The sequence below is a fragment of the Salminus brasiliensis genome, chromosome 14, assembly GCF_030463535.1.
Source record: "Salminus brasiliensis chromosome 14, fSalBra1.hap2, whole genome shotgun sequence".
Lineage (NCBI taxonomy): Eukaryota > Metazoa > Chordata > Actinopteri > Characiformes > Bryconidae > Salminus > Salminus brasiliensis.
In genome coordinates this window covers 4,138,809-4,164,059 of record NC_132891.1, presented here as the reverse complement: position 1 = coordinate 4,164,059, position 25,251 = coordinate 4,138,809, and the positions used below count along the sequence as shown (strand labels likewise).

Below are 25,251 nucleotides of genomic sequence, written 5' to 3'. Positions count from 1 at the left end.
AGACACCCCCCCTCCCAACAATAAAATTATATATATATTATATATATATATATATATACCACTAGTGTTCTGGCTTACTGCCTTATAATACTTTATTATTATTTAAATAAATAAATAAATAAATAAATAAATAAAAACACGTCCTACATCATTAATATAGCTTTTTATAAATGTTTGAGGAACATTGGAACAGCATAAATAAATAAATAAATAAATAAATAAATAATAAGCTAATACAAATAATCTTGCAATTACTTATATTTTTTATAGATTATATTTTCTATACAATATCATAATCCATCATGTGTGTCCACCTGTTTACTATCTTATAATATTTTTTATTACTAAAAAAAAAGTCCTGTAGCATGAATATAGCTTTTTATAAATGTTTGAGGAATATTGGAACAACATAAATAAATAAATAAATACAAAAAAAAACTAATATAAATAATCTTGCAATTACTTATATATTTTTATAAATGCAATATCATAATCCATCATGTGTGTCCACCTGTTTACTATCTTATAATATTTTTTATTACTAAAAAAAAAGTCCTGTAGCATGAATATAGCTTTTTATAAATGTTTGTGGAATATTGGAACAACATAAATAAATAAATAAATAAATAAAAAGCTTATATAAATAATCTTGCATTTACTTACATTTTCTTATAAATGCAATATCATAATCCATCATTTGTGTCCACCGGTTTACTGCCTTATAATAATAAGAGATGAGAGATGTTTGGCACTTTCTAGCTAATAAACTGTTATTTATTTATAATTAGATATAAACACAAGACTCCTGCAGCATGCACCATGTAGTCTTTTTCTTATGGATTTAAGGGATAGTAAACTAATTATTTTAAATAAATATTTTATACCTTAAATTAATTATATAAATTAAAATAAATCGTTTTTTTTCTCCTCCCCCCCAAGCAAGAGTCTCAACCAAAAACTATGGCATCAGAAGTGTTTTTCATGAGGGCGATTAGGAGTAGGGTCAATTATTATTAATATTAATAATAATAATAAATAAATAAAAACAATGAATTAATAATACAATAATACAAGCTGAATAGCTTAAACTATCATCTGAAGTCAGGCTGAAGTTGGTCCTTACCTCTAAACACAGTACAGCTCTTCCACCCTGCAGAGTTTACCTTCCTATCCAACCTGACCCAGGTAATAAAGTCTAAGTAAGTTATATTAAGTTATAAATATTTCACACGAATGGTGTAAATATTCTCCACACCCTGGTCTAAAACATATGCATCAAATTTACACATTTAAAGGCAATAAATGAATAATAATAATAAAATAAAAAACCCAAGACCACCAAAGTTGTATCAATGAGGATTTTTAATAAAATGTACACTAAAAATGGACCGCCCGCACTTATTTAAAACGTCACATCAGGAATGCAGGTCGGTTTAATGTTTGAAAACAGGACGTGACCAATTGAAGTAAATTAAATCAACACAAGGTGTGTAACTGATGTGAAATGACAACACCACAAGACAGCTCATCGGTAATATAAGCTCACTGGAAGATTTCATCTGAATTAAATGGGCGATATCGGCCACGCAGGGCCACTCGAGTCAGGTTACGAAAGGATTAGTTTCATGACTGCTTATTTGCACAACACAGAACTAAGCTCAGAATCTGTAATTCTGCTCATGCAACGTACAAAACATCTAAGCTATTCGGATTAATGTTTTCGTCTCAATCAGCGGAAGGACAGGAAAATAAACTGATCAAATGTTTGGAAAAGAAACAAAAGAAACAATAAAAAAAAGAAATCCACCCTTTACAACTGATTCACGTCAACAGTACGATCTAGTCCTGGGAGGCGGATCTGGATCTGGATCGGGATCTGGATCTGGATTTAGAGCGGGATGCAGATTTGGAACGGGAGCGGGAGCGGGAGGCTCGCTCCGGAGACTTTGAGCCGCTTTTCTCGGCCTGAGGAGAAGGTGAGCGGGAGGCAGACTTGTCGCGCTCTTCGTTTCCGTTCTCCGCAGGCGAGGCGGAGCGGCTGCGGGACTTCTTACTGGTGGACTTCTCCTTGGACTGCCCGCGGGAGCCGCGCTCAGACTTCACTTTGGAAGTGCTCTTGGAGCGGGACTTGCGGGTGTCGGAGCGGGAGCGGGACTTGCGGCTGGCTGACCTGCTGCGAGACTTGTGGGTGCGGGAGCGCGAGTGAGACTTGCGAGAGCGGGACTTGCTGGAGGGAGACTTGGAGTGGGACTTGCGGCCTGAGCGGGAGCGGGACTTATGGTTGGACCTGGAACGGGAGCGGTGTCGGCGGGAATGGGACCTGCAAAAAAAACAAAAAACATAACCTTTATTAATCCCAAAGGAAAATGCTGAATCATACTTTCCCCTAATACCAGCACACCTTCAGCACCAATGATAAAGCAGCAGTTCATTTAAATACACTACATGGACAGAAGTATTGGGACACCTGCTCATTCATAGTTTCCTCGGAAGTCAAGGGCATTAAAATAATACTTAATCCTGCTTTTGTTGGGAGTAACTATATCTACTGTCAAGGAAAGGCTTTCAGCTAGATGTTGGATCATTGATGTGAGAATTTGATTGCATTCAGCAGCAAGAGCATGAGCACATCATCCCAAAAGTACTGGATGGAGCACCACCACCATCCTTCCAGACAACAGTTCTTCCATTGCTCCACAGCAATGCCTGGTATTAGGCAGCATGGTGCCAATTGGTTCATGTTTATCTATCCCAAAGAGTCCTATTCTATTGGCAGTTCTTCCCTACAAGGACTAGGCTAGACGAGCAGCATGCACACATTTGCAGATCTGTGTCAGCAATGGGTGCAAGTTAAAGTAGCGGAATGCATTCATCAGAAGGAAGCGTCCACAAACATTTGGACATACAGGGTACAATTTTAAAAGGCATAATTGAGTGTGATTTTAATTCTTCTAGTACTACAGTAGATTGACTGTATACTACAATTAATCCGTAGAGAATGCGTAACTACTGAAGTTGGCCAGCAGCTCCCAGCTTTTTGTTAAATAATTTTTTTGTATATTGTGTAGATTTCCATACATAGGGCTCTTCCTGTCCTTGTACATTAGTGCTATCCTGCTGTAGAGTAATTACCTGAGCCTCATTGTACTTTTAGTGCACGAAAGTCTGGACATGTTCTGTAAACAATGAAGAAACCTCAGACTCTGACCGACAGTCAGAAGTGTGGTACGTCAGAAAGACATACACCTAAAACACGCAAGTGGACCGGCATTATAACCTTGAGCGAGACCTTGAGTTGCTTCGGGAATGGCTGCTCCTGCGGCTCCTGCTGCGTGAGCGGCGGCGACTTCGGGACCTGCAGACGAAAACCAGGTGGAATCAGTACTACAACACACACCAGTAAATAATCATGCTGATGAATAGCTCTTATTTACAGGCAGTGAGATGTACGCGTTTTAATAAAACTAAGCCACCATGCTCAATCTACTCTCTCTACTCTACTACCCCACAACACACACAACTAACCACCATCGCCCAACCAGGCGAGGAATTTTCTGCTGATAAGGACAGATTAGAGATGGAACGACTGGCCATCACATTTCAGTGCGATCGGCCAATTCTCCATGCCGATTGAGGGCGGTGCTGAGTGCCATATGAACCTTTCCAGACCTGGTAACGCATCATCACGCACTGAATCACTTCGGATACGATGCCTTTAGCTAGCTTAATGTCGCTGCTGTATTTTTGGTACTGCTCAAATGTGGTCGGCACATTTTGCTTTTTTCAATGAGGTTAGTAGTGTTTGGTAGTTCTGTCGTGCTTCGATACTCACTGTACTGGGCTGAGTACTGTACTTCGAGTGTGGTATCTGGTTAGTGGTGTTTAAAATGAAGGTGTCCTGAAGGAAGCAGCGTTAAAGACTTTAAACATCGTGCAAATACTTGAGTCAAATGTGTTTTCTACACCGGCCTTAAGGTGTTTCCGGACGTGTGCATGAAGACCTGCATTGCCATCTAGCAGTTGACCGAAAAATTGACTGAAAGGCCTTGCTGTAATCCTTAACTCGCAAAATACTGATCATATCAGTGACTGGCTCTCTGGATCGGCCACGTTAGATAAATATTGGGCTCAAAATCGGCAGATACAGATACAAAAATCAATCAAACGTTCATCCTTTCATCTGTAATACCGATCAATATTGATACGCAATCTGTAGACATACCTAGAGTGACTTCCGGAATACGAGCGGCGCCGGCGTGGCTTGTCCTCAACCAGACGGATCTTCCTGCCGTTGATGTCGGTACCGTCCAGTTTCTCCAGAGCCCTGCGCATGTCAGAGTGGGAGCGGAACTCTATGACCCCTTCGTTGGTGCGCTCCTTATGGGCATCTGCATAGGTCACCTCCCCGGCCTGCCGCATGAAGTCCTGAAAGACAACACATTACTTTTTAATATTAAATAAATTTTTAAAATCTATATACCATCTTTCAGAGTACGCAACACCCAGATTTACACATCCTATACACTATACTAGGCCTGGTCGTAATACCGATAATTCCATATACAGTGGTATTTAAAAATTATGACAGCCGTAGATGCCGGTCTTAAGGATCCTACAAGTGACCTTCGGGTCTCAAGCTCACTTCCCTAACCTTTAGGCCACAGCTGCCTACACTAACAGATATAAAAGAGTGACTCCTTCCACCTTACCTTCAGGTCCTGCCAGCTGCACCGGCTGGAGAGATTCTCGACGATGAGGCGGTACTCTGTGCGAACCGGAGGCCCATACTTATCCCTGCCAGAGCGACTCCTGCTGCTGTATCCACCTTCAACAGACAGGAGGACAGAGGGAGTAGCAGTTAGACAGATCTGCGCTTCTCAGATAGAGAGAGATAGATTGATAGATAGATTCACTCAAGAGCCTAAAGTCACACATTGCCCAGCAACTGCCTTTCTGACAGTGTTCTGTTGCTTATAGCAAACCTGTTCACAGACTCGGGCATGAGCCGTTTGCTGCCTCCCAGACATGGCATTACTATTCGGAACAGGGATATAGGAATTCATAAAGACACACAAAGCTGATCAGACAAGGAAATGATGATAATCTGTCAGAGAAAAGCATGGCAACTTGCTGTTTAGAAAAATATAGTACATACATTCACACAAGAGGCATGTTTTTCTCCCTTGTAATGTAACATCACTGACGACATTGAACAGTAAGCCTAGCCGAATACCTCCCATTTACATCTTTGGCTAGAGGCTTTCCATATCGACAACATAATAACTAGCATTCCTCACCATCACCCCTGGTCTATTGGCAAAAGGCTGCTGTCATCTTGGCTTCCGGTTAGGTCAGCCAAAGCATCAAGGGGCAAAGGTCACACACACATTGTTAGGTGAAGGCCAAGGCCAAACCGGTCAGGTAGTCATCTTAGCCACAACGAACTCGGACTCAGCCTCAGCCCCCACTGGACTCTTTCAAATTGAAACATCAAGGTCTCTGTTACTGTGGCAATCAAACTGGAAATAAAATTGCAACTTTTAGCAGTCATACATAATAACCGACATTTATGTTTCCACTGGGCTACAACACAAATTGCATACAAAACAGTCAAATCAGTAAAATAAGGAGCGTGTTGTGTTTTTTTTTTGTAATTATTTAATTATTTCCCCTCCAAAACTCTAAATGAACAGGATAAACAGTCGTGGTTTAGAAATTTTAGAAGATACAGAGCAAATGGGTCGCACAGATTTACTAACTGACCGTCCCTGGTACATAACCCAGGTTCTGTCCAGTATTAGAAGGTATGGTCCATAACATTGGTTAAACACAAACTGGGACAGACTAGAGTGAGACGTTATCAAATTAGAGCCCGACCGATATCAGCTGGCTGACCATACTGGTTGATATTCATGTCCTGCAGTTTGATGGGTGTTGTATCGGTGGAAATATCGCTGATGATACACGAGGTGTTCCTTTTGACAGCAATCTCTTAACAACCGAGCAAAACCTTAGGTATGATACTAGGGAGGCCAGTGGGACTCCCACAACAATGCCGGTTAAACTGGATAATTAAAAAATAGTAAGTAGCAGCAAACTAATAAATCATAAAATTAAGACCATTAACTAAAATAAAAGTTTTTACTAGATTCTGGAGTGTTAGTGAGGTCAGGATATTGGATGATCACCACCCCACCCCAAAAGTATTGAATGGAGCACCACCATCCATCATTCCAGAGAACACAGTTCTTCCACTGCTTCACAGATCCTCAATGCTGGGGGGGCTTTATACCCCTCTACTAGCCTACGCCTGGCATTAGGCAGCAGGGTGCCAATACTAGATTCATGTTTATCTGCTGCAGAGAGTCCTATTCTATTGGCAGTACTTCTCTACAGGGACTAGACAAACTGTATGAGGGTGTGCATTTATTAATTAACTTAATGTAGCTGAATGCATTTATTAAAAAGGGTGTCCACAAACATTTGGACACAGCGTATTTCATAATTGATGATCGATCACTGAATCATATCTAAATTTGATCAAATCTATCACAATACCAGTCAATAATCTTTCCCTTAAAACTTTAGTATCGGTCAGGCTCTAATATCGGCACAAGTAAAAGGTACACCAGTGATTCTAACAGTCAGCTGCTGCCCTTTATTTTTTATTTAGGAGGAGTGTCTTATTTGAACTGCGCTGTAAAGAGCTTCGCTTAAAAGTTTAGCTTTAACAGGAGCACCAACTTTCAGTCAAAAAACAGTCCTACTGTTAAAGCTCCACAGGGCTGTGTACGGCGCTTTTTTCGAAGGGAAAAGCTCCGACTGTGGCGCAGCAAGAAAATATAAAAATAAAAGACATTTTCTTTATTTAGGTCTAGGGATGTCCCGATCAGGTTACTTCGGCCCCCGATCCAATCCGAGTCTCTTACTGCTGAGTATCAGCCGATTCTGATCCGATCTGATCTCTGTGTGTATAAATAATAATCCAGCTCCACAGTTTAGATCAGACGAGCTGCTGATTAATCTGATCTGATCTGATCTCTCTGTGTGTATAAATAATAATCCAGCTCCACAGTTTAGATCAGACGAGCAGCTGATTAATCTGATCTGATCTCTGTGTGTATAAATAATAATCCAGCTCCACAGTTTAGATCAGACGAGCTGCTGATTAATCTGATCTGATCTGATCTCTGTGTGTATAAATAATAATCCAGCTCCACAGTTTAGATCAGACAAGCTGCTGATTAATCTGATCTGATCTGATCTCTGTGTGTATAAATAATAATCCAGCTCCACAGTTTAGATCAGACGAGCTGCTGATTAATCTGATCTGATCTCTGTGTGTATAAATAATAATCCAGCTCCACAGTTTAGATCAGACGAGCTGCTGATTAATCTGATCTGATCTGATCTCTGTGTATAAATAATAATCCAGCTCCACAGTTTAGATCAGACGAGCTGCTGATTAATCTGATCTGATCTCTGTGTGTATAAATAATAATCCAGCTCCACAGTTTAGATCAGACGAGCTGCTGATTAATCTGATCAGTAAAATCCTTTATTTTCAGGATCAGTTTCTATAATCAGACTTTCTGGACTGACTGATTTAGTTTAGTCAGACTTTTCTTAAAATTATGTTTTATAGTGTTTAATATCTGATAATCCAGTCTGATCTCCTCCCTGACCAATCAGCTCCCAGCTCCTTTACAACACTGCAGTCTGATCACTGACTTCCTGGACTGGTATCTGTGGTTGTTGGTCTACTGGTGTGTAATAACTGTTTAACTGTGTGTGTGTTAGCATTAAGGTTAGCCTCAGTTCTGAATGGGCTGTTCAGTGCTGGTTCTCCCGCTGGTAAAACAGTGAGAGAGTTTTATAAAGGGTCAGATATTATGGTCTGTTTTTTTTTTAGGTTCCAGTGTAAAATAGCTCCACACTGCAGAACCTAAACTCCTTTATTTACCTTCTGAGAACGTCCGCACTGCTGCTGCAGCCGGCTGGGGATAATAATAATGTCCGTTAATGAAGCCTTAAGGACACCAGATGCCGCTCTCTGAACACCGCAGTTAAAACAAAGACTCGGGACTGGATCAGGATTAAAATAGCCGATACCCGACCCATCAAAATACGTCTCGATTGGATCGGGACATCCCTATTTAGGACCGAATCTGCTTTGGAAGGAACAGACTGAAGATTAAAACAGTTTATTTTATTGTGTTTATTTTTTCCTTCCTAATTTCCAAATGCCCTTAGACCTCCTGAAAGAAGTACCACCACAAACAGGGTCTGGTATCCTTATTCAGACTACAGAATGTAACAATGGACTATTATATAAAGATCACATATGCCTAACTTTCATAACAAGGCTCTCAAAATCAAGTGCTGGAAAGTCAGAGCACTGAGAGTGAATTAGACGAGCACCTCAATCAGCTGCACTGAAGAGGTCAAAGCACTAAAACGTGGAGTGCTGCGACCGTCCTGCACTTTATTCAGAGAATCCCGAAGTTACCGCAGACTAATGCAAAGTGAGGCCACGATCTGGGCCGTCTACGTGACGGGATAGACTCTGCAATTTGCATATTTTGAAGTCAAGACATCATTAAACCAAACCTAGGCTTTTTAAAACATATCCGTTTATAAAAGAGTGACCAATGACCAGAATCTCACATCTAGGCTTAAAGAGAATGTATGTCTTCACACTATGGAGCACACTTACTGCGGCCTCCTCCATAATAACCCCCTCCACCGTATCCATCGCGGTCTCGCCGAGGTCCCCTGGCATGCTCTACCATCACCCTCTCGCCACACAGCTCCTTTCCATTGAGTTCATACACGGCATCATCCGCATCCCGTGTATCCTCAAACTCCACAAAGCCGTACCTGGAATAAGATCGAGTCATCGCATTACAACACCGTATAACTGGAACAGTGCTGCAAGCTTGTGGGGGTTTAGTGCTGTGGAAGAGATACTTGGTTGGATAGTCCGGTATGTTTTCCTACACATCTTCATAAAACAATAAAACCAATGAGATATAGATATAATATATAATATCTATATTATATAATATAATATCTATATATCTATATATATATATATATATATATAGAGAGAGAGAGAGAGAAAGATATTTTATATATATATATATATATAAAATTTTATATATATATACACATTATATTATATAACACATACACCCACCCACCTTATTTCAACCCAAAGGAATCCTATATACTTTATACTGCTATAGGTAGGCCAATGCTCTGCCCTGCTTAATAGCAGCATAATAAGAGCTGAACCCTGTATCCATCTTTATCTACAAATGCTCCTCTATAGACTTGGCAAAGCTTATACTAGCCAATTTTGTTAAAATCCAATTTTTTAAAATATGTCATATGTATCGACACTACAGAATATTAAAATATTAAGGTGCCTTTAATTAGCGATGCACCGATCCAATACTACCCAATACTAACAAAATTAGCTGGATCGGGTATCAGATAACGATAGCGATAAATTCACAGAACCTGATTCTCGCACTGCCGGTATTCTAGGCTTTATAGCCCAGGATCAGAGGAATCTACAGACATCATACACAGGTCATAGCAAACAGCAGGACACCCCCTATCTGACCTAAACCGGTCATCAACTATCAGAGAGTAGTAATCCAGCTTGTCCTCCACATGAGGAGAACCGAGAAGGAGGGGCTGCTCGCTCCGCTTTAGTCTCACAGATTTTGGAGTCTATGAGCCCAGACAGCACTGAGCCGAGGTCCAGCACGGTTATTCATTTTAGTGACCAATAATCAGAAATTGGGTTTATTAATATCTCTGTTCATTTGTTCTAGTTTGTTAGTAAAGTAATGATTACGTCAAGCCTGATGCCTTAGATATCTCCCAGATGGTCAGATATACGGTCGGTTCAACAGTGGTATCGGATCGGTATCAGGTATCGGCCGACACGCAACGTTCATGTATCGGTATCTGTATCTGATCAGAAAAGGATGGATCGGTGCGTCCCTACTTTTAATCAGAAAGTGGAGATATATCAAATATAAATCATATTTGATATATATTATATATTATACATATATCAAATATGATACAAAATAAAAGTCATAAGCATTAAGGCATATGGGTTATTTAATTAAAACAAACAAACAAACAAATAAAATCACAATTTATGGGTCAGAAGATCAAATAAAACATTTTACCGTTTAGACAATTTACATTTTCTAGCAATTATTTAATAGATAAGGCTTTAAATGGTTAATATGGTTAAATAACATCCAAACAATAAGAGTTTTAAGAGACGTAAACCGTTTAACTCGATTTAGACTTTAGCTAAATCTTTCTCTCAGATTAGAGAGAATTAATTTTATAGTAATACTGAGGAAACAGTTTATTAAAATCAATGAAATAATTTAATTAATATTTATTTTCTTTATTTTTGGAGCTCCGTACTTAGCTAATGTAGCTAAATGGAGAAAAAAAAACTAATTCAACAGTGGTATCAGATCGCTATCGGGTATCTGCCGACACACAAAGTATCTTTACCTGATCAGAAAAGGATGGATCGGTGCATCCCTACTTTTAATCAGACAGTGGAGCCCCAGTAGCCCTACCCATGTCCCACCAGAGAGCGCCCCGTTAGGGTTCCCTTCACTGAAGGATAGGGGTCAGGTTTAGAGGACAACATTAGATATTAACTGCGTATCTCCACATTAACCCTTCAAAGCGAAGCGTATTGGATATAGCTGGGCGACATGAGTATATTTTATCATATCGTGATTATTTTTTTAATGATACACAATCAGCTTTTCTAAAGCGCATCGGGGGTATTGTTGTTATTGTCTGTGCTTAAAGAACCAACAGTGTAATTAGACTGGTTTAATTAGACGAAGAGCAGCAGATGTTGAGTATAAATCACTGGAAAGGATCTGAATAGTGGTTTTTAATAATCTGTCGATACCGATGTTACATGTATTATAATAAATATTTTCTTACTTTGAAAATGTCTTTAAATACCATGATATAGTATTTTTACCACCTCAATAGCTGACACATATTTAAGACATTCGGGAAGCCTGCAACAGAGTGATTATTAATAAACATAAATATATATACACATATAAATATTAAAATAATTATAAAATTTAAAACAAGTTAAAATTCTGGCTAGCATGTCCTGTACTTTTTACTAGCTGGGTGTATGTAAAATGTAAATAAATAAATAATTAATAAATAAATGAATAAATAAATAAATAAATAAATAAATAAATATCTGGCAGATTACTAGTTTACTAGATGCATCAAAAAATAAAAATAAAATTAAAAGTAATAAGTTCTGTATGTTTACAAAAACTGCTGTAAAATAAATTCCAGATATATCAAATATGATACAAAATAAAAGTCATAAGCGTTAAGACATAAGGGTTATTTAATAAAAACAAACAAACAAACACATAAAAACACACAATAAATTGGTCAGAAGGTCAAATAAAACATTTGACCGTTTAGAGAATGAAAAATGTATAGTAATTATATAATAGATAAGGCTTTAAATGGTTAATATGATTAAATAACATTATTAACCCCTAAAGAATAAGAGTTTTAAGAGACGTAAACGTTCAGATTAGAGAGAATTATTTTTCTTTTTAGTTTTACTGAGGAAACAATTTATTAAAATCAATGAAATATTTTATTTAATATTTATTATTCCTATATTAATTAATATATATTTATTTTTGGAGCTCCGTACTTAGCTAATGCAGCTTAATGAAAAATATATATTTAAATAATTTAATATATAAATACACATGATATAAAAGCCTGTAATTTATATATAAAATATAGCTAATATATATAATAAATTATATCAGCTAATGGTGCCAGCGGTAAGCAGGGCGCTGGAGTTGCCGTCTTTCGCGATCTCTCCGGTCCACCTTAAGTCGCCCATTAACCACAATGCACTATTTAAGGTGGAACGGCAAGTTCGCGTAAGAACCTAGAAATAACAGGACTTCTGCAGGTTATATTAATCTACTTTTTAATTTACTCCAAAATAACTCTTCCGAAACGACCCAAAGCGCATATTTACGGTTATGTAACGTTAATGTTGCATAATCTGTTGTTATGGACGTCGCGAGGTTGACCAGCGCCATTGCTGTCCTCTCCTGCAGCGCGTAAAGGACTCGATCAGCGTTACCCGTTTTTCAAATCGACCTCCAGAAGCTTCCCATATCCACTGAAGAATCGCTGGATGTCCTTTTCGCGGACATGGTAGCTCAAACGTCCGATATAAACCCGAGGCATGACGGCGAAAGAGGCTCGACACAAGCAAGCAGGGCCACCCGGAGAACAGCGGCCTGCAGAGAGAACCCCCGACAGCCAGCCTCCCTCTACCGCTACAGCTCGGGACGGAGCGGAGATCCTTCAAAATAAAAGTCCTTCACCACTCTGCAGAAAACACACTGCTTTCAACTCCCACCAATAGTACCAATGTAGAAAATTATTATTATTTAATGACTTAAACTTCGATTTAATATTTATTTTAATGTTTTATTGTAATCTCAATGTAATAATTAAATAAATTGTTCATTTAGCTTAATACACCATTCACTCCATCTAATAAACTGTTCTCTTAATTCAATAAATACTCAGTTTAACCCTCGGTTTAACTAAAGCCACCCCTCAGAAGTGATTTTTCACAAACGTGTTTTTTTTTACTTCAGGAAAAATAAATTATAGAAATAAATAAACATAAATAAGAAAACATTTATATATTTGTCCAAAAACACATTAAAAAAAAAATACTACTATATTTGTTTATATTTGCATGTTGATAACTGTGAGGGACTGTACTTTCACTCAGCTTCAGACCTGTGTTAATGTGATGTGTCAATAAATCTGATTTGACTTCACAATAAAATGTAGGTTTTCTGTGCATTAGTGAAAATCAGACACTGGAATTTAATATGATAAACTTTAACATTACAAACTTGTGATGGAAACTTATTTTAGCCAGAACACAGGGACTTTTATTAATGTTTAAATGTTCATAAAGATGTAAACTAGTGGTGTCAATCAATAAAAAAGTTTTTAATTGCATTAATCACAACAATATTCTGAGATTAATTCTGATTAACCACAAGTTAAAATGTTAGCTAGCATGTCCACTTGCTGAGATTATGTGAGATATATACATTGGTCTGGGTGATAAATAAGAGTCCTTGGGCAAGACTCCTAAGGTCCACCTCTATAATATGAGCAACCTTAAAAGTCGCTCTGGATAAGAGCCTCAGCTTAATGCCAGAAATGTAAATAAATAAACATATATATTTATGTTGTGTCCTATGTTATGTCCTTGGGCAAGTCTTCTAAGTGTTGCTGGCTAGCATGTAATTTACTTTTTGTAAGATGGGTTTATGTAAAATGTAAATAAATAAATAAATAAATAAATATATAAAAAAAAGTTAAAATGCTGGATAGCACGTAACTAACTTTTTGCTAGCTGGGTTTATGTAAAATGTAAATAAATAAATAAAATATAAAATAAGCTAAAATACTGGCTAGCATATCCTTTACTTTTTGCTAGCTGGATATATGTAAAATGCAAATAAATAAATAAATTATACAAGACGTTAAAATGTTAGCTAGCATATCCTTTACTTTTTGCTAGTTGGGTTTATGTTATATATATATATATAGGTCTGGGTGACTAATAAGAGTCCTTGGGCAAGTCTTCTAAGTGTTGCTGGGTAGCATGTAATTAACTTTTTGCTAGCTGGGTTTATGTAAAATGTAAATAAATAAATAAAATATAAAATAAGCTAAAATGCTGGATAGCATGTAATTAACTTTTTGCTAGCTGGGTTTATGTAAAATGTAAATAAATAATATATAATACATCACAAGTTAAAATGCTAGCTATAATATCCTCCAATTTTTGGTGGGAGAACAAATAAATGTATGCCTAATAAACCGTCTAGAGGAATCTGTGTTTTTTTTTCTTATAATATCTCAGTGTAGTTTAGAGAACTTCAGCTTTTAACACAAATGAATAATCTTACCAAACAGGCCTCCAGCTTCCTCCCGTAGGTCACTCTCTGTACAGAGCCTGAGCGCTGACCGCTCACACAGACGAGGTTTCTGCATGAACTCCTGATTAATCTGACATTACTTTATTACACTGAAGTCTGAGATGAATCACACCGTTAACCAGACCTGCCAGACATCCAGTTCATCCGTCTACTCAAACTCCTAAACACTCCCTCATCCTCCCCTTTCTTCCTGTCTCTCACCCATGTGCCCAGCCGCCCCCTGCTGTCTGCCCCCTGCTCAGCCTGCTCGGCCACTGGATCCTGTCCTGCTGTAAAACCCCCCCAAATATTTTCCAGCGCTCCTCTGAACCTCTTGCGTTTTCCCCTCTTTTCTCTTTCCTCCCTCTGAGAGGTCCAACTGTTCCATCCTGGTATCATCAGACCTGGCTCTCCACGACCCTGCCGCCTGTCCGGCTCTGGGGCCTTGCACTGACTCACCCTCACCTCACTGCATGACCGTGCTTCTGACTGTTCAGCTGCATGGACTCATCATCTCACTTGCTTTTCTTAATTCAGTTCAGTTTTATTGTTGTTTTTATTTGTTATTATTACTTAATTGTTATTGTTAAGATCCGGTGTCGACCTGAGGAGGACAGGTTCCCCTTTTGAGTCTTGGTTCCTCTCGATCTGAGGGACTATTTCCTTGCCACTGGTTTGCTCAAAAGAGGCTCGGACCCGGCTCTCTGTAAAGCTTCTGTTGTATTGTTGTAAAAAAGCAGAAATATAGAATAAATATAGAAATAAATCTGAATTAAATAAATCTGAATTAAACTGAACTGAATTGGGCTTCTATATTATCTATATTTATTTTATTAATATTATCTATATTTCTACCCACAAGCCATCAGGTTCCTGAACAAGCAGCACTGCACTCGGACACTTTATAATTAATACTCTATAGATCGCTGCTATGGACAACATCACTAAGTCACTTTATACAACAGGTATAGACATAAATATAAATAAACATACATATTTATATTTAGCTCCTCCCTCTCTCAGACTATACCGGTCTCATAAATGATCGCTCCTGTCTTTGTATATTCTGTATTTTGTGTATATTTTGTATTTATTTATTTATTTTTAATATAACTTTATTTTATGATGTTAAGTATGTATATAGTTTTGTCCTCCTGTAGAGCATCAACCTGAGCCTCACCACAAGCATTTCAATGCATAAATGTCCTAACATGTTGTGCAAATGACAAATAACCTTAACTTATAAATAATAATAATAATAATAATAATAAACTTGAATTAATAAACTTGAATTAATTCTACATTAAAAAAAAGAGAAACACATTTCTACAGATATCCGAAGCTTTTATTGAATCTGCAATTCAAAGGTGCATACAGGGTCCCTCTTTGGATTAAGACCCCCCTGGTCACGGTCCGTTCCTTCCATAGAAACAAGAGGAAGCGCTGGCGGCTACAGCGGAGGTTCGGGCCTAATCGTAAATGCATAGACGCAACACTGTGTGAGCAATAAATAGAAGAATCGAGTGGAGTGGAGTGTGATTGAGCGTTTTCTGGGTTCAAAACACTGGAGTTCGAGGAATACTGACCATGTGTGCCATACATGACGTAACAAATAAATAGCCACAATATTATTTATGCATGTTTGTTTGTTTGTGCGAGAGAGGAAATATTAACAGCGTATACACACACATATTAACGAATTACCGCGTTTTCCCGCATCCCGTCACTGCATACAGGTCAGCCTTCGGAGTGGTCCACGATCTTTCTCTTGCTTTAGATGAAGATAATGCTGTGAGGTTCCCTGAACGGGGGCTAGAACACCATGGATTATGTGCATAGACCAATAAAAGGACTGTTAGTGCTGTATTACGCATTTACGAATCTCTACCGAAAAAATGTGTAGCATTTCTATTGGCCCGCTCTTTATTCCATACTTTACTATACATCAGTTTTTAAGGTTTAAGGACAGCAGATGTGATGTTCTCAAATGACATAGAAAATGAAACTGCATGGGTTTAACAGGAGAACCACTCTTAATAAGTGAGACTAGCTATATTACAGTGCATTTACGATGTTTTTTTTTACTAGCCGACAGATTGCTTTGTGCAGCGTGCGCGAAAAAAAAAACACAGCCCGGGTCCGGCTTGTTTAGGGCCTACTTTCACGTAGGAATTACGACAATGCATATCTGAGGTAGCACTTTTGACGTCTGCTCTCCATCAAAACAGAACAGCCGGTTGCGTCTCAGTCTTTAGGCCAATTACAGTCCGATTTCAGTCACTTTTAACACGCCACTGCAACCAACGCTCGCCTACATGCACTGTGAAGTGTGCAGGACGATTGTTCATGAGAGCCACGGTCACCGAGGACAACGCAGACCAGCTACCGGACGCTATAAAGCAGTAAGAACCGTAAGAAGACATGTAGCAATCTAAAGTGCTTTCCTTTTGCATTCAACCAAAGCTAAAAACCAAAACGCTATGCTCAGCTTATATCAAAACTCACCGCAGTTCTTGACTGTTTGCTAGAATATTGTTGTAACATTGCTCGATCCATTTACATTAAAAAAAACAAAAACAAAACATGTTTAAGTGCAAAAAAAACAGAAGTTATATCGAAGGTGCAAACGTCAGGGAGGTCAACGCCTTATGCAGGGAAGCCCAACATGCTAAGATAGGATATAGGTTGCCACAGGTAAGCAAACGTTAGCCTATTTACGTGAGCAATGAAGCAAAATTACAGCATCTCCAACAGTTACTCACAATATAGCGTATACATAAACCTCACCAGGTGGTCTAGGTGGTCTAAGCTGGGAGACTCAAGAGCCGTTACCATGGAAATTCGGGAAGAGCTTTTCTAATTACTGAAGCGACTGAGACACAAGATATGCAGCAGAACCTGGAAATGGGGTTTGGGTGGGGGAGAGTGGACATGACCCTGGTTAGGATCATTGCTTCGAGACCAGTGATGGTGATCGGGCTCAGTCCTTCAGCTTGCTCTCAATGAAATCCTGGATTTTGTTGATTTTCTCCTCCTGCTGGTCCAGGAGGTCCAGAATGACCCCCATAGGCGTCCTCTTCAGTCCCACGCCCTCAATCTTGTTCTCCAGCTTGTTCTTCATGTTGCGCAGTCGCAGCGAGGCGTGCACCAGGATCACTGTGGACAGACAAAAGGCAAGCTCACTTTCAGAGTCTCGTACAGTCTTGAATAGGGAAGCACCGATCCGGCTTTTTCAGTTCTGATAACGATACGATACATAAACTGTGCATATCGCTCAATCCCCGATACCAGTCTGATACCACTGCAGAATTAATAAACTGTATATCTCACCATGTGGGAGAGACTTAAGGCATCAGAATTGATTTAAATATTACTTTACTGGCTCTGTAAAAGTATAACAAATATACTAAATATAACAAATTAACACACAGATATGAATGTAATAAATTTCTATTTCTTAAAACAATGGTGCAGGACCTTGACACAACATTCAAATTGAAAATAAAATAAATATAAAAATACATCAAATGTATCAGTCAAAACTGACCAATAACTTCACTTTGTCAAACATACAAACAGTAATCAATCTTAATTTTATTATTTTTAAATCAATCTTATTTTTATATATTTATTATAAATATTTCACTTTGTCAAACACACAAACAGTAATCAATCTTATTTTTATATATTTATTATAAATATTTTAAATATTCATGAATCAAAATAAAATCTAGCAGCTGAACCTGAGAATAATTAAGTAACTTGGTCAAACATACAAGCATTTCGTGCCGTCTCTCCAACACCACCCAATTAAAGTAAAAGCATCGGTTCCATGGACCGGTCTAATTATCCGACACCCAATCCAGCTAATTTGGTTAATATCGGGACCGATATCAGATTCTAATATCGGATCGGTGCATCCCTAGTCTCGAATTAATTTAAAGTCATATAAATTGCACCTGGCTACAGTTGATTAAATTAGTAAAGGGAATGTATATATCAGAGCTGGCTTAATGCCTCACAATTCACAGCATTCATGACATGGGAGGTTTAAAGATCTTAGACCTGATTAGATGCGCAAGTAAAGTGATCCTTACCTAAGAGAACTTGCTAGACTACATGCCGTGAACACCACCCTCAGCATACATACACTTCATGTCCAAATGTTTGTGGACACCCTTTCTGATGAACGCATTCAGCTACTTTAATCCGCACCCATTGCTGACACAGCCTGCCTAGTCCAAGTAGATGGGTTCTGGCCGAAGCCATAGAATAGCAGCAGGTAAACACGATGAACCTAGTATTGGCACCATGCTAGAGGGGTGTAAAGCCCCCCAGCATTGAGCTGTGGAGCAGTGGAGGAACTGTGTTCTCTGGTATGATGGATGGTTGGTGCTCCATCCAGTACTTTTTGGATGAGTTGAGGAGTTGGGGATGATGCAACATCCTGACCTCACTAACGCTCTCGCAATCACGGAATGCAGAAGGATTTAGGGGTGCCCAAACTTTTGCATATGACTGTGAAAGGGTGTGTCCGTCAGCCGTGTTGCTCTTGCTGTAGCAGCTGAACGCAGTAAAGGGAGCTAAGGGAGCTTAGCAGAGTAAAGCCAGCAGCCTCCGATAAGAGCACGGCCACTGGTAGACCCTGATATTTATTAGGGTAGTATTTCTGGTTCAGCTGTGACTTGTTCTTCCCGGTTTTACAGTCATGGAGGACGGAAAGAGCCTCAGAGCACACAAACCTGCTCCTCTAACTCTGAGCAGAAGGATTTCATTATATCTCCAGGCTTTGCCAAGTGTCAGTCCAGCTCTTGCCAGCAGGCTAAAAATGGATAGAGCGTAATGAGGGAACGCAGCTTTGTGCTGCCTTAACAACTTAGCAACCAGTCCCCACACACACACACACACACACACACACACACACACACACACACACACACACACACACACACACACACACACACACACACACACACACACACAGGCCATAACACAGCTCTTTACCGTAGAGCGTGAGGAATGTGCTTGCTGGGTGGAAACCCACAGTTTTGAATAATCCCGAGGTGACTCACAAACTCACTTCTCAGCAGCTTGTGAAGACCTTCCACTCTCTGGACCTTTGCTCTCATGGCCATAGATCATGCAAGCTGGGCCTACACTGGTTAATGAATCTCTGACGGTCCTCATCAGCTTAATAAGTCTGACACCTGTCAAAATAGCTGACACGCTGCATGGACAAATGTTTTGGGACACTTGTTTTGTTGCTGTGACTGTCTCTACTGTCCAGGGAAGAAGGCTTTCTTAGAATTAGTGAACTTAGAATGACCATCCATCATTCCAGAGAACACAGCTCTTCCACTGCTCCACAGCTCAATGCTGGGGGGCTTTAAACCCCTCTACTAGCCCACGCCTGGCAGTAGGCAGCATGGTGCCAATAGGTGCATTGTGTATTCCTGCTCCAGAGGGTCCTATTCTATTGGCAGTACTTCTCTACAGGGACTAGACACATCATTTCAGGACAAAAAACAAACCCTCAAGATTTCTAGCTGTTCTGAGATCTTCTAAACACCTCTCCTACACTCCATTCCACTACATCTCCATTGCATCTCCACCTTTCTTTCTGAAGGCTCTCTGGATCTGGCCAAGATGGTGACCTTCACCTTCAACCATCAAGAGCAGACCAGACTAAACGTCTGAGGTTTAAATAAGACTCCAGACTCCTCCACGATAATCATCTCCAACCATGTTCTGATCATCTGCAGCTGATGTTCTGCACCTGCTTCAAATTCTACACATTTGAAGGAGTAATACATGGTTTTCAAAGGAAAATGACATTTCTATTCATTTCATTTGATCAAACGACTGTAGTCCTGACGCTGAGTGGAGTACTCACAGAGCAAGGGGAAGGTGATGCCGAAGATAAACACCATCACCCCTCCACACAGCGAGAGCAGGAAGTAGCTGGTTCCCATGACGGCAAGAACAAACAGGGTGGGATTCTTCTTCTTGAAGTTCTTGATCACTGCCTTGTTCTCTCCAGCCCACACCGAGCCCATGAAGACCAAGGTGACCACCGCTCCGCCAAGGATCATTCCCAGAGGGTTCATAAACCTGCAACATGTATTACACAGTCAGCAAGGCTGCATGTTCACAGTTCACTTCAGTACATATACTTCATTTTATATATATATATATATATATATATATATATATATATATATATATATATATATATATATATATATATATATATATATATATACACACACATATACACACACACACACACACATACACAAATACATAAAATATATATATATATATAAAATCTGTGGCCGCTGTGCCTATGCATACTGCTCACAAACTACAAGGGCGTATTGGGCAACTACAAGAGCAAAGGCAAATTTATGGCATCCAGTGGCTCAAAATCAGTCTGTTGCTTAACAAAAGACTTGCAATGCATTCTGGTCCACATTCAGCTCATGTGGTTAGCTATGCTGTAACACCTTTTTTTTTTTTTTTTGGACGATATAGTATTCCAGAAATAACTAATAAATATAATAAATATCATTACAATCAATTTAAGAGCATTTATGCCACTGATACAATAATAATACTAATACTACTACTACTACTAATAATAATAATAAATAAATGAATTATAATTACACCCTTTTCAAAAGAATATTCAAACAATAGAAATGGAATATTAAAAATGTTGAAATATCCCAAATAAATTACTAAAAAAGTAATATAAACATAAAAATCTAATAAATAATTCATATAAACACTGTTTTTAACAAAGGGAGGAAAGAAGGAAGGAAGGAAAAGCACCCCCCCCCCCATATACTGTTCACATACTGGCATCGTCATGTTAATAGGTTGTCCTCACCAAGTAAACAATATAGGCAATATCAAACAGACAAAATTCTCATGCCATTACAGTTCTACCAGTGCATTATGGGTAGATGAGGGGTGTAGAACCATCCCGGTCACAGCCCTGGTCCCCTGCCCTCTTAACACAGCTGAAAAAAGCTCGCTATGGGGTGGATAACAAGCCTGTGGAGGTGGAAGCTCACCGCCCACCACTATCTAACAGAAGAGGAAATCCTCACTATTTCATCATTGTTTGAGGCAGGATTATCCTCCAGGGGGCGCACTAGCCAGGCTTGGAACAGCAGCAGTGTAACAGTGTTCACTTTTTTGTTCCTCTGCTCTCCTCTAAAAAAAGAGAGGGGCCTTTAGGGGCTGGAGTAAGGGTGGGTCCTGAAAACAATGTACCATCAGTGTCGAGCGGCCTCTCCGGCTATATACAGTCCAAATGACTCAGTGATTCCGGACAGCTGACAGAGATGCTATGCTGGCAGCTGCTCCTGCTTAGAGACCATCAGCCAACATCAACTCCATCATCAAACACTTCATAAACAACCAAAACAGCCATGGTTAGATATAGATATTAGATTAGATATCAGATAAAGGAGGGTGCTGCTTTAAGATGACCCCTTCTGTTTGGATGCAAGGCTTCAATGACTGCTGGAGGCCCAGGATGGAGGCCCTGCATGCCTGCCTACCAACGGCACACACACACACACGCAGGACTTGGTCCGGGTGGTCTAACCTGATAACAGCTATTAAGACAGTTATACCTTGGCATAGATAAACCAAGAATAAATTAAGTTATTTAATTTGATGCAATGTATTCCCTTTAATTCATAATTTAATATAGATTTTGTTTAAACAAATCAGCAATCATGTAAGTAAAACTAATCATTTAAATTAATTTGATAAATTTAGCAATCCAAATTTTTTTTTTTTACACTTTTTTAAACCAACAAAACTCATTTTTAAGACATACCCTGCAAAAACTCTGCATCCAAATTTTTGCCGTTTTTCACTTTTTGATATAATCTGAATCTGGCTGTTCTCCTTTAGCTTGTGTCAGAATTTCATGACCAATCGGTGAACAGAAATGATTGAAAATGACCTAAAACCAAATATTTTTAACATTGACTCCCATTGAAAGTTAGGCAGGTTTTTACCCTCTCCTGTAAAGTAAGTGTGTAAATTACACTGTGAGTTTCTTCTATAATTATTTATACTCTTACTTATTTTAATTATTTTTTTTAATGAGTTCCAGCTCAAGAAGACAATGGTTTGATATATTAAAAGCAGTGTGGAGGCGATTTCTGAGATTTCAGAGGACTTTTATGACTATTTACTCTGCAGGTTCCTGGAGAGGTGGGGCTCAGCAGGATTACTGTGGGATAAAAAGCCAATAATAAAAGGCAGAAATGAGAGCAGTGAGATTTAATCTGGGAATAAACCCCAATCTAATTCACACACAGAGCTTTAGATGTCCCACCAGGGTGTGTGAGGGTGTGTGAGAGCCCACCAGCACAGTGAACAAGCCAGGGCAGCCTCTCTGTAAACAGGGCGTCTGAGCTCCAGCACTCACCCAACTATCAGGAACACCCCGACCGCCACGGCGAAGTAGTTGGTCTGGTAGTAGAGGAGGTTGCTGATCACCCGGTTGTTCCACTTGGTCAGGTCCTGCAGGTCGGGTCTGGCGAAGCGTTCAGCTCCGGGGAGGAAATCGTCCCACGGCCTGATCGGAGCGACTTCCAGCCCAGCCATCACTGCTACTGCACCAGCACACATGCGCAGGGCCTGTCCTACTGTCCTACAGGCTGCGTACAAAATAAAAGTCCTCCTAGCGTTTCCTCCGCTCTCGTTCTGGTCCTTTATTTGGTTTATTTTGGATTATTTATTTATTTATTTAACTATTTTCTTGAGTAAAGCACCTTGGAGCTTATAAAACAACAACAACAACAACAACAATTCAATATTCTAACGTTTTCACAATTTCCCATTTATTATTTTAATATTTTAATATTTATATTTTTAAATATGCATATATCATTTTTCTATATTTTTTTAAATAGTCTGATATTTAAAAAAAAATAGCAACACATGTTTATGTTTACATATTTTACATTTTATGAAAATAAATAAAAGTCATATTCTCTCTTTGTATCCTCTACAGATTATTAAAAATCAACTTTTAACTGTATTCAGTTGATACAAATATATTACAGTAACACTAAGAATTAATTTACACAATTAAAGATACATAAACACCATGTAGTTTATATTCCAAATGACATGACGATGTGATTTTATGATATTTTATTTATATATATATTTATTATATATTTAACTTTATATTTAATTATATTGTAAATGTTAATACTAATAATATATATTATTTAACAGTCCCTCTTCACTTTGATTTCATATTCAGGGCAGAATATTGAGACCCAAAGCACATATGATCACAACAGGACATGATTTTTTGTTGAGCATGTTTCTGAAAGACATTTTTTGCTTTGCTTGTTTACGTCTGAAAACAGTCCTTTTTATAGTAAGGCTGACTTTTGCTCACCGATTCAAACTACAGAAATAACTTCAGATGTAAACGTTCATCTTTCGTTTTCACACCAGGCCAGTCAAACCACAAAGCAGAGGAAATATGACAAGCTACCATGGAAACCAAACCCAACTTTCCTTTGTTTGTTTATTTATTTTCTGCTACTAAGAAACATCAGAGATCAGCATCAACACACATCAAATAATTGTCAAAAAAATAATAATAAGGGAAAATTTGTTACAAAAATAGTGGCATCTGGAGAGCTTTGGAAGGCCATTATTTACAGTTCCCACCCAATACCTAACTATCCAATGAATACTGTATTAAATACAATAAAGTATGTTTATTATTAGCACTGATTTTATGTTATTTAGTGTTTTAAATAATGCTAAGATACACAGTTTTAAGCAATTTGAGTGGGCTCAAGGGCAATAAAGCCCCCCACCATTGAGCAGTGGAGCAGTGGAACTGTGCGCTCAATACTTTTGAGATGAGTTGAGTCACTGAATGCAATCAAATCCTCACAATCCTCGCAAAGCTCCTTCAAAATCTATTAAAAAGTCTTCATCTCTGGACAGTAGAGACAGTTACTCCAACAGAAGCAGAATCAGCTCTTTTTAATAGCCTTGATTCCAGAAGAAACAGTGAATGAGCAGGCGTCCCAATACTTTTGTCCACACAGTGAAGCTTGAAGGTTCTTCCTCCCAGATCATTATAAATACTATTTACACTCATTTATTCCTAAAGGAGACGTAAGTACAAATGTACAAGTGTTACATTAGCATCTACAGAGTACAGGGATCTGATTACTGACGGCACTCTGCGTGTGTGTGTGTGTGTGTGTGTGTTAAGGTCCGCGGAGGATGTGCGGACACATCAGCTGTATCAGTGTGAAGGTGTTGACCACGGGGACAAAGTAGAGAGCCCAGTAGAAAAGGCAGTCACACACGAACTGAGGAATCAGAGGCCACAGAATGATCCAGGACAACCAGCCCGATGCTGTGTTCAGCACATGCCAGCCGGTCATCTTCAGCACCGCCCTGAAAGTCAAGAACACACATGAAAGCACATGTGAAAGGTAGTTGACCAGTATGACCAAGGTGGTTGACCAGTATAACCAGCATGTCCAAGCTGGCTGACCAGCATGACCAGCATGACCAAGCTGGCTGACCCGCATGACCAAGGTGGTTGACCAGATAGACCAAGGTGGTTGACCAGTATAACCAGCATGACCAAGGTGGTTGACCAGATAGGCCAAGGTGGTTGACCAGTATAACCAGGATGACCAAGCTAACTGACCAGCATGACCAAGGTGGTTGGCCAGTATGACCAGCATGAACAAGATGGTTGACCAGCATGACCAAGGTGGTTGACCAGCATGACCAAGGTGGTTGACCAGATAGACCAAGCTGGCTGACCAGCATGACCAGCATGACCAAGCTGGCTGACCCGCATGACCAAGGTGGTTGACCAGTATGACCAGCATGACCAAGCTGGCTAACTAGCATGAGCAAGGTGGTTGACCAGTATAACCAGCATGACCAAGGTGGTTGACCAGCATGACCAAGGTGGTTGACCAGCATTACCAAGGTGGCTGACCAGCATGACCAACATGACCAAGCTGACTGACCAGCATGACCAAGGTGGTTGACCAGATAGGCCAAGGTGGTTGACCAGTATAACCAGGATGACCAAGCTGACTGACCAACATGACCAAGGTGGTTGACCAGTATGACCAGCATGACC

The 25,251-nt window shown here is 39.2% G+C and overlaps 3 protein-coding genes across 4 annotated transcripts in view; all 3 read right to left on the bottom strand.

Moving 5' to 3' along the window:
- Window positions 1-1,344: 1,344 nt before the first annotated feature.
- srsf6a (serine and arginine rich splicing factor 6a) lies at window positions 1,345-12,407 on the bottom strand. 2 transcript variants are annotated; one of them, XM_072696442.1, is made up of 6 exons: window positions 12,206-12,407; window positions 8,717-8,880; window positions 4,710-4,825; window positions 4,223-4,425; window positions 3,278-3,355; window positions 1,345-2,320 (listed from the first exon to the last, which is right to left on the bottom strand). In XM_072696442.1, exons 1-6 carry the CDS (start codon window positions 12,310-12,312, stop codon window positions 1,840-1,842), a joined length of 1,149 nt encoding a protein of 382 aa, XP_072552543.1. In that variant the 5' UTR covers window positions 12,313-12,407; the 3' UTR covers window positions 1,345-1,839. The 2 variants fall into 2 exon arrangements, with proteins under 2 accessions (XP_072552543.1, XP_072552544.1); XM_072696443.1 differs by having other exon boundaries at window positions 3,290-3,355.
- A 2,994-nt stretch (window positions 12,408-15,401) lies between these two features.
- Window positions 15,402-22,753, bottom strand: arl6ip5b (ADP-ribosylation factor-like 6 interacting protein 5b). Its single transcript, XM_072697450.1, has 3 exons — window positions 22,534-22,753; window positions 19,972-20,189; window positions 15,402-17,234 (listed from the first exon to the last, which is right to left on the bottom strand). The coding sequence occupies exons 1-3, from the start codon at window positions 22,734-22,736 to the stop codon at window positions 17,059-17,061; spliced, it is 597 nt and encodes a 198-aa protein (XP_072553551.1). The 5' UTR covers window positions 22,737-22,753; the 3' UTR covers window positions 15,402-17,058.
- An 895-nt stretch (window positions 22,754-23,648) lies between these two features.
- LOC140576957 (bifunctional apoptosis regulator-like) overlaps window positions 23,649-25,251 on the bottom strand; it is an 11,891-nt gene continuing 10,288 nt past the window's right edge. Inside the window, exon 8 of the mRNA XM_072696689.1 lies at window positions 23,649-24,545. Within this exon, the coding sequence (XP_072552790.1) occupies window positions 24,353-24,545 (193 nt within the window). The 3' untranslated portion in view covers window positions 23,649-24,352. The remainder of the gene's footprint in view (window positions 24,546-25,251) is intronic.